General features: G+C 36.4%; 1 protein-coding gene and 1 non-coding gene across 2 annotated transcripts; one reads left to right on the top strand and one right to left on the bottom strand.

Annotated features, from left to right (window-relative positions):
* The first annotated feature begins 222 nt into the window (after window positions 1–222).
* On the top strand, window positions 223–6,923 carry LOC104220264 (nuclear pore complex protein NUP54). Its single transcript, XM_009771097.2, has 9 exons — window positions 223–712; window positions 1,526–1,579; window positions 1,931–1,990; window positions 2,101–2,211; window positions 4,993–5,058; window positions 5,171–5,257; window positions 5,525–5,626; window positions 5,704–5,847; window positions 6,552–6,923. The coding sequence occupies exons 1-9, from the start codon at window positions 365–367 to the stop codon at window positions 6,660–6,662; spliced, it is 1,083 nt and encodes a 360-aa protein (XP_009769399.1). The 5' UTR covers window positions 223–364; the 3' UTR covers window positions 6,663–6,923.
* A 1,864-nt stretch (window positions 6,924–8,787) lies between these two features.
* On the bottom strand, window positions 8,788–8,870 carry TRNAL-UAA (transfer RNA leucine (anticodon UAA)). Its single transcript has one exon. It is a non-coding gene; the product is annotated as a tRNA-Leu (tRNA).
* Window positions 8,871–10,307: the final 1,437 nt, after the last annotated feature.

Genomic DNA, 10,307 nt, shown 5'->3' with positions numbered 1-10,307 from the left:
TCTTCACCCAAATCAGATTTTTCAAACAAATTTGAGAATTTATGACCAAACGCTAGCTTAGTGTTTGTAAGGATTTTGGCTGGTCTTGGGATTTGAGATTTTGCCAAAATATAGGCAAAATTTATGACCAAATATGTATTTGGCAAATAAAATCCAAGTTTATTGTGGCAAAATGTATGGCCAAACGGTCCTAAATAGTTGAAACCAAAATTTTGTTTCCTTGATAAGAATTTGAAAAGAAATTTAAGAGAGTAAAGGACAGAGGCGGATTCCAAAAGAAAATGGCGGAAAGTCAGTAGCACTACACTCAACTCCATAAGCTAAAGCAAGGACTAGGGTTACGGTGTCGACTACTCCAACAACGATGTTCGGAGGTCAGACTTCCTCCTCCGTCTTCGGCACTCCCTCTTCCTCCCCAGCATTATTTGGCACTCCGTCCAATTCAACCCCAGCATTCGGCACGCCGTCAACTTCCTCTTTCGGCACTGGCTTTGGATCCTCACTATTTTCAACACCATTCTCACAACAGCCACAACAACAACAAACTTCCTTATTTCAAACACCTCAGAGTTCGGCGTCCCCTTTCAGCTTTTCCACACCACCCGTTGGTTCATTTGGTCAACAACCTAATTTCGCTAATAATGCTCAATTGACTACTCAGATGGCTCCTGTTGCTCCTCTCCCTTTCTCTCTCGCTGATAGGGATTTACAGGTACTAATTTTCTTTCTTTTTTTTTAATCTCAAATCATATTTATTTTAGAAGTTTCTATTATAGGCGAGTATGCAAACCTTATGCCCATTCTTGCGGATACATTTCTTAATTCTGTCACACAAGAAACATACAGCTGTCCTTTAATTTTAATTTGCCTATTATCTAAAATAGTGTGACCTAAGGTCACGGGTTCGAGCCGTGTGCAGCCACTAATGCTTGCAGTAGGGTATGCTGTCTATATCACAGCCCTTGGGGTGCGGCCCTTCTCCGAACCCTGCATGAACGCAGGATGCCTTGTGCACCGGCTTGTCCTTTTTTTTTTATTATATAAAATAGTGCAAAATATCCAATGACTGAGGTTTATTTGAATCCGCTTGACATAATTGCTGATTTGTGTAAAAAGCTTTTAGTAGTTTAAGAAAGCCTTATATGGCTTCAAACATTAAGTGGTTGATGCTAAAGAGCATGTCATGATTAAAACCATTAATGTTCGCGGAAACTACTACCAGGGACAGGAAAAAAATATTATCGGAAGGTCCTGATTTGGACATACAAAATAGGCAACTTTGGACCTTTTATTCAATAAAGAAGACACGGGAAACAATAAATTGAAAGGATAGGGGAGTCACCGCCAAGGAGCTGTCCTTAAGTGTGGCTGTCTCCCCAAGGGTCGATTTCTTTGTAGAACCAATGCTCATCTCTTATAGCATGTTTTTCCTTTTCGTAGCAGGTTGCTTTCCATTTTATTCAATGCTTATTCTCGGAGTTACTACTGCAACTTAAACTCAGTTTGTTTGTTATATTTGTATCAGGCAATTGTTGATGCATACAAGGAGGAGGCCGGGAACACTAAGTATGCTTTCAAGGTTTGATTTTCTCTTTTCCTACTAGGCTAGCTTATCTTGGAGAGGTAACAGAATTAAATGAAATTGTTAGATCACACAATAGTACATTGTCACTTGTGAAGTACTCACTGAATCATTTACCTATCATATTGGAGCTGTTCGCTAGCGTTGTGAAGATATATATGAACTTAGAATTGGCTATTTTGATATGTCAGTTGTTAAAATATACAGTCTTTTGTACCTGATAAAAGAAAAAAGAAAAGTTACAGTCTTTATTAAATCATGATTGGAAGGCTTCCATCTTTTGGTGTGTATAGTCTACAGATGGTTATACTTATTCGTCATTTATGTGTATTTATGGTGGTTTTGCAGCATCTTTTGTTCAGTGTGACGGAACCTCAATATAGGTCGAAACCTGCTGGTGTATCTGATGTGAGTTCAATATGGTTCAAATTTTCATTTCAGTATGGGTATCCTTGTTTCTTTCCTTGTTTCTTGCTGGGAATATTTGGTAAGTACGATGAATTAGTTTGGATTGGTAGATTATGTGGGCAGAGGCAATGGGAAAACTTGAAGGCATGGAGAGTACTGATCGTGAGCGCCTGTGGCCTCAGCTTGTTCATGGCTTCAAGGATCTCTCCGATCGGCTCAAGGTACTTTCAAGTTAATCACTTAGGAGTGTGTTTGGTATGACAGAAACTGATTTCCAAAATATCTTCCTTAGGGAGATTATTTCTGGTGTTCATTTCCTTGAAATCTGGAAAATGTTTTCTTCAAGAAAAATTATTTCAACTAAAATGGGAAAATGACTTCTTCCACCGCAAAAGTCATTTTCTTTTATAAATACCCAACTCTTATTTGATATCGCTTTTTTCAATTATCAACCTTAATACACAAGAATGTCTGCAAAAAATATCGGTACCCATCCTACACCTTGTGCAATTACCATATGCCACATACTTTTATACCTTACCGAATAGGAATATTTTATTTTGTATAAGAATATGAACAATACTAAGATAGTGCATCAAAACTTACGGATTGTGCAAATCCACGATCATTGCTATTATGGAATCTACATCATTTACAATGACCACGTTGCACAAAAAAGCTAGCAAAAAATACATCTGTGCTTAAGGCTGTGTATATTTCTCCGTTTCCTTTAAAATTCTATTGTTTCTCTCTGTCCAGATTTTCCACCAAATGACCAAGGCTATAGTGTTCCAAAGTTTCCATGCCTTCTTCTTTATTACCACTTTGCTCCAGCTATCCGAATAGTCCAAAATAGAGTGGAGCATTGTTCAGGTCATGCCAAAAATTGCGAAGACATGCTCCATATATAGCAAGAGATCTTACGGTGCAATAAAAGGTGACAGAACCCTCCAGGGTTCTCTAGCAAAGGGAACATCTGCTACAGAATTGCATTACTCTTTTCTGGAGATTTGACCGAGTGCGACACGCTTCCTTGGCCACGAGCCATGCAAGACATGAGACCTTCAAAGGAGTCTTCTTATATCATATCTTCCTTCAAGGCCAGAGATTTTTATTTCCAGTGATAGTAACAAGACCTAGCAGAAAAAATTGCCAGTTGAGTCATGAGTGGCCCTTCCATTTGAAAGAGTCCCCCTTATGCTGATTTGAAATAGTAGTGCTAAGTGAACTTAAAAGGGAGCATGTTCTTTCATTTTCCCAGTCACATAGGTTTCTCCTTAGAAAAAGGTTCCTATTCTATATCTGAAAGAGTTCAGCAACTACAACATCTTTTTTGATTGGTATCAGCAACTACAACATTGTGCATAGAGGAGATGTTATGAAACAACAACAATTGCACGTCAGTCCCAAACAAGTTGGGGTTGGTTACATGAATCTTTATTTCTCCATTTAAGTTGAAAAAGATCCTTAAGATGAGTATGTCCCAACCAAGCATCTTCCCAGAATCTAATATCTCTACCACAACCCACCAGGAGGCTCACATTTGATTCAGAGCTATATCGGTGCTTGTATAAGCCTCTAGACTCTGAAATGAGGAGCAGTTGAAGCTTTAATGCGCCAGGGAGTCCATCAGAGTGTATTTTATCAGCTAAGATCCTCTTCCAAGATGCATTGTCCTCTTTGTTAAACCTCCAATGCCATTTCATCAAGAGACTAACATTGTGATCCTTAAGTCTTTAATGCCAATTCCTCCACTTTTCTTGTCTCTCGTATCATTATTCCACTTTGCAAGGCAAAACGCCTTGGAGTGCTTGTGCCTTGCCACTCCCTTCTCAATTTATACATAAGTACATACGTTTCAAATCTGAAGCAGGGTCAAGAAACAAAGACTGTAAAAGTGGGAAGCGCTCAAGAACGCTGTTTATCAAAATAACTCTACCACCTAAAGAAAGGTGTTGCCATTTCCTATTAGATACTTTTCGATACGTCATTCCAAATGGCAATATACGAGGAATTTAAGCTTCTCCCAAAATGCTCCAGACTATGTGCAATGGTTAATAGCGCACATTAGATCATCTTTGATTGTCGGCCAACAATGCTTGTAGAAGCCTGTAGAAAAACCATCCCGGCTTGATGCATGTGTTTATCATAGCTCTTGATTACAACATCACCAACTACTACGCCTCAATCCTAAAGAAATTGCGTTCAACGGTATAATTCTTCACTTCTTTCTTTATACTCGACTCATATCATCACCGTACCAAAATAAGGTAAAAGAGAAAAGTAAATTAAATATTTGTATTTATAAATAATAATAGTAATGATAATAATAATATTAAAAATTCTGTAACAACTCTAAAACATATTCCTAACTAGTAGGTATCACCTATGTGGGTATTTTTCTTCCATTGTGCCCTATCTTTAGTTAAGTCTGCATTGATTCCAAGGATTTGTAGGTCTTTTGAAACACCTTCCTTCCATGTGATTTTAAGTCTACCCTGTCCCTTTTTAACACCTTAACTCACTAGTGTGTTTGTAGGTCAACTCAAGACATGGCCAAACCATCTCAAGCGACCTTCTCTCATTTATCCTTAATGCGTACTACTTATACTTTCTGGCGAATGTGGTCATTGGTAAAATTATTTAATCTTGTACGACTGAACACTCATCTTGTGTATATGTTGGACTTTAGCAGCCTAATACTCACTACCATATAACATTGCCGGTCTTATAGCTGTTCTATAGATATAGTTAAATTATAATTAATTAGTTAAATTACTTTTTTGCCGGCGAGGTTAATATTAGGATTTTCTTGTTCTCATCTTTTCATGACAGCCCCTATATGAGAGGCGTTTCAATCATTTGAGATGGCCTTGCGTCATACTTTCTCATTTTAATGGTGGCCTTCCATTTGTTTTGATTTTTCGTCTAAATTTTGGGTTCTAGGGTGGGGATGGGTTGTGGTTCCTGGTAATTGATGTTTCTCAATTGAATTCGTGTAGCTGCAAGATGAAGTCATAGTTTCGGATGCTGAGAGGCTGCGAATGACACAGAACAATGTGAAAACGGTTCGTCTCCTTTCCCCTCTCTTATTGTGTGCCTGCACATGGTGTCCCATAAGTGTCTTCTATTGTCTGTGCATTATGCTACCCTTGCTGGCTTGACTTTCAATTAATGCAGCTGCAAAGGCATTTCCAAGCTGATACCCTTCCCTGGATCGAAAGAATGAGACAGAAAGAGCAAGGTCTTCAAAGACGCCTTTTGAGGGTGCGATTCTTATTTGGCCTTTCTTATAATCTTAATTTTCTATTAGTAAAAACTTTTCTCTTTAGCAGTGATTAGTAACTTGTCATTTGCTTAAACCAAATTAGCTAAGCATACTATCTGTGAAATGTGTCGTTTTAATGGTGGTCAAGGATCACCACCATCCTGATTTTCGCTTCCATTAAAATAATTACGTAAGACTCCTGTTTGCACTATTAGGTTATGCAGTTATGCTTATTATACTGTTGTTCTGGCTCGTCTGTACTACAGGTAATGAGAATACTAGAGGCACTGGAAGGTAAAGGTTGTCGATTGCCTTTGATGAAAGGAGAAGCTGAATTGGCAGAGAAGTTGACTGCCATCACTAGACAGGTTAGTAGCCTAGTCTTTTAATCTTGTTGAGCGCTTTTTGGCTGTCAAGACTTCTGAGAAACAGACACTACTTACAGTTAAAAGGATCTGGAGCAGAGCTTTCTAGGAGGGTTCAGAATCTGCTCACTGTATGCCGTGTTCAAAATGGCCTTGGAAGTGCTTCTGTTTATCTCCCTGGTTCAACTAAAATTCATGAACAGAGTCTTACTGACATGCAGGAGGTATGAGCAATACATTCTGTTGACAACATAAGTTAAATGATGTTCCTTATGGCTTTCTGTAAGTTGTGGTTGTCCAATCGCACCTGGTAACCATATTGTCAAGTGTAAGATCTGCTTTAATTTATCCAAAATAAAAGGTGTGATATGTGCTCTTTGCCTCTACATGCAGGAGTTATGGGCAAAACATTCTGTCTGCTATAAATCTATAATAACTAAATGATGTTCCTCATGACTATCTGTAAGTTGTGGTTGTGTATAGCACTTTGTAACCATATTGAGAATGTCAGGTCTGCTCTAAGCTTATATCCCAATATGTGCACTTTGCCTCTATCACCTTCCTGCCATGATACTTGTTAAACTCAATATTGTATCTGCTTTGCAAGGGGACTGTCAGTGAACAAGATGTAAAGCGAATTAGGTAAGAGGGAAAAGGACGAGAAAAAAATGAAGAGTTTAATTACTATCACGAGTTTGCCCTGTTTATATAGTTGGATGAATTTAGTCGGGAAGCGAATTAGTGAGGCTCAGACATATCATAGTTGAACATCCTTGAAATTTGTAATGTTTTAGCAGACGCAACCTCACATCCGACTTCCACTACTGTTGTTTCTTCTGATTTTTACTTCATGTCTGATCACCTACATCTACTGCAAGTGGTGGTTGTCAGTGGTTCTGTAGACTAATGAAAATCTTTCATTTGGCAGGTTTTGCAACAGCAAACTGAGGCTATTGCTAGGCTTGGCAATGTTTTGAAGCGAGATATCCGGGATGTGGAGATCATAATGGCTGAGGAAACAGAAATGGTGGAAGACTGATTATAAAACAACCTTGTCAATTGATTCTGTTTTGCTTGTATATTCATGTTTTTTTTGTGTTAGACGGTAAAAAGTGAACATTTTAAAATCAATGTAGGACATCGAATTTTGTTCAGCTAGCAGAGTTATGTTGATAGAGTTGCAATTTTTTTTGAGGAACGATGAACTTACTTCGGTTAGATGTTGAAGTTACAACAATTACGCCTTGATCTCAAATAAGTTGAGGTCAGCTACGAAATATCACTTTTCAATGTTGTTCCATTTAAGTCCATCTTAATTTATTACTATATAAAGTAAGATAAAGAGAGAAAAAAAAATTAGAACGTTTTTATATTTTCTTTTTGCATGAGTTATAAGATGATTCGTAAAAATTAGAGCTGTCAAAACGGGCTAGCTTAGCCCAAGCCTCGTGGGCTATTAAATTTGATGGGCTAAGACGACTGGCCCTCCATCTATATGGGCCTTAAAATGGCTAGCCCAGTCCAGCCCTAAGAGGGCTGCGGGCTAGGGTGGGCTGGCCCTTCAACTTTTTTAGGAAAAAATATTTCTTCAAATTTTTAGATATTTTTTCGTGACATAATCTCTTAATCATATGAACGACTTCTGTTTATTTAGAGCGTACAAGAATCTTCATATTTGATAAGGAATCTCGTAATTGAAATGCAAATTCTCTATATCTCGAGCTCTTCTTTTTTTAACGTTACATAAATATTTATTTAGTACTTTTTTTCCACTTTCCTTAGATTCAGGAATTGCTTCGATAAGTTTATATGTTAAGGTTTTTTAATTTAGGTTTAACATTATTTGTTGATTTCATCATTATAGTCCATGAATTTTTAAAAATTCATGAAATTTGTTAGTGTTTTTCAAGATTCTTTGGGTATTAAAACTTGACCTTTTTCTATACTGAAGAGCAATTTAATAATTAATAATATATTAAAGTAACCAAATTGATCATTGCCCACTTAAAGTAATATTTTCTTTTGAAAAAAATTATTATTGGCCACTTAAAACTTTCCTAGTACGTTGTTAATTAAACAAAAGAAAAACTAATCTTGTCTTACTATATGCATATCAAAAATATAAATTCTAGCTGATATGAAAGGATAAATGAGAATTCTTGGAAAATCTGGATTATAGTTAATATTTTTTTAGTTTTTACTTGTTTTAAATATTTAAATATGAATTTAATTAATTTTTGGTCCACGAGACCCAGCCTCTGTCAAGCCTCAAGGGCCAGCGAGCTGACTTGGGCCAGACTTATAAGCCTCAGTTTTAAATGGGCTAAAACAATCCCCACCTAGCCCTACCCAAATAGCGGGCTTGGTTGGGCTGGCCTCATGGGCGAAGCACATTTTGATGGCTCTAGTAAAAAAACATTGGACTTAAAGTAAACGTAAACATGATCAAAACCAGACTGGTTGAAATTCACGGGGACAGTCTTCATTTTAGATTGGAAACATATTTGCATATTGGTGTAGTTAATATAGTGAGAGTGATACTGTATTTTCTAACAGTGTAAGGTAAAGAAAAGGGTGAAGTACAACAATAGTCACTTTTAACCCCGCTATTTAAAATATATTCACAACTTACAATGTATTTAAAGATTAGCCAATTCACCCAAACATCAAAAATTAAGTATCTTGAATTTATGTCCTGAATTTTTGAGCTGCTAATTTGAAATTCAGGATTAAGTGTCATGAATTTCTGAACTACTAATTTAAAATTCAGGACATGAGATTCGAACTTTTGGACACAATTTTCGAATTTTAGGACACAATGTCCTGAAGTTTGAACTTTGAGGTTTGCCGTGTCCTAAAGTTTGAGCGAAATTGGCTAGTCTTTATATACATTGTAAAATGTGGATATATTTTAAACAACATACTTAAAAGTGATTACCTGATATCATTTTCACCAAAAAAGAATAAGGTGAAATTAGGATTTGAACCTTATGGGTTCGGAATTATAATCCTTTTAAATTACAGTGTGGCTCCACATGGTAAAGAAGGTACATTGAGCACAAGAAAAATCTATCGTCAAATCAGCATGCAAGTTAGTTTAACCAAAAAAAATGTTTAGCTCACGAGAGAGGAGAAATAGAAGCCTTCCAAAAAAATTAAGTAATTGCTGGCTATGGGGTTCGAACCCATGCGCACTTGTGTGCAGAAGATCTTAAGTCTTCCCCCTTAACCACTCGGGCAAACCAGCTTGAATAACAATATAATGATCAAATTTAAAATATTACAATTAAACAGCAATGTTTCTACACCTTCACTCGTTATAAACTTTTTAACTTTTATGGTATGTTTGTAAAGCCACTTTGTAATTGAATTTAGGCGTAATGGGATATAGTTTGTTGTTTGACCAAATAATTAAGTGATTAACATGAAATTATGTGTAATTAAGAGAAAGCAATTACATTTTCAAAATAAAAATAAACTACGTATGTAATATATTATGGCATACTTTTTGTTTTACTCTTTTATTAGCTGATCTACGTATTGGATTCCATTGACTCCGCACTTGGGAATTTATGATTGATTCTATCTATAAAAATTTTGGATTTTTCATAATGATCATTATATGTGATCGCTCCTTCATAAGACATGAGATGTGAGTGACGCAGACTACTCAATATTAGAAAACAGTAATGCAGATAGAAAGAGTAAAACAATGATTCCATCTAAGTGAGTAGATGTGATTTTGTTTTCTCATCTATTTGAATTCATTTGATAATACTAGCGTATAAATATTTTTTTTCTACTTCTTCGCCTATATAAGTATCAAGTTTTAGCTCATAATTGATTTGTTTTTGAAGTGACTTTATCTATATGTTTAACACATGTGTACAAAAAAAACATGTTATTATAATTACTATGCTTTGTAATTATTTGGTTGTGTATTAAGGTAGTAATTACACTGTATATTGTTTTTGATGGTAATAGAAAAATGTTAGGAGATTCGAAGCCCGTCGCATGAATTCATGCAGATGACGTGGACTATAACACACGAAAATTTGGGAAACGTCCTCAACTCCTATTTTATGGCCTAAAATGCTAAAAAATGAGGAACGATCATGGAGAAGTGATGACTATTGTTCATTAGGTCATTTTATGGGCACGCAAAATTTTAGGAGATTCAAGGTCGGTCGCCCGAACTCATGCAGATGGCGTGGACTATAGCACATGAAAATCTAGGAATCATCCTGAATTTATGTTTTATGGCCCTAAAATGCCAAAAAAAGGAATGGTCATGGTAAAACGATGACTATTGTTCATTAGGTCATTTTTAATGGGCCTACAAAATTTTAGAAGATTTGCGTCGGTCGCCTGAATTTATGCAGATGGTATGGACTATAGCACACAAAAATCAGGGAATCGTCCTGAATTCCTGTTTTATGGTCCTAAACGCTAAAAAATGAGGAACATTCATAGCGAAGCGATGATAATTGTTCATTAGATCATTTTTATGGGTTATCCAAATTTTAGAGATTCGGGGCCGGTCGCCGAATTCATGGAGATGGCGTAGACTATAGCACACGAAAATTTGAGAATCGTCCTGAATTCCTGTTTTATGGCCCAAAAGCTCCAAAAAATGAGACACAGCCATGGCGAAGCGATGACTATTCTTCATTAGGTCATTTTT

The sequence above is a fragment of the Nicotiana sylvestris genome, chromosome 11, assembly GCF_000393655.2.
Source record: "Nicotiana sylvestris chromosome 11, ASM39365v2, whole genome shotgun sequence".
Classification (NCBI taxonomy): domain Eukaryota; kingdom Viridiplantae; phylum Streptophyta; class Magnoliopsida; order Solanales; family Solanaceae; genus Nicotiana; species Nicotiana sylvestris.
Note: the sequence above shows the minus strand (reverse complement) of the source record. Positions and strands in the feature narration are given on the sequence as shown.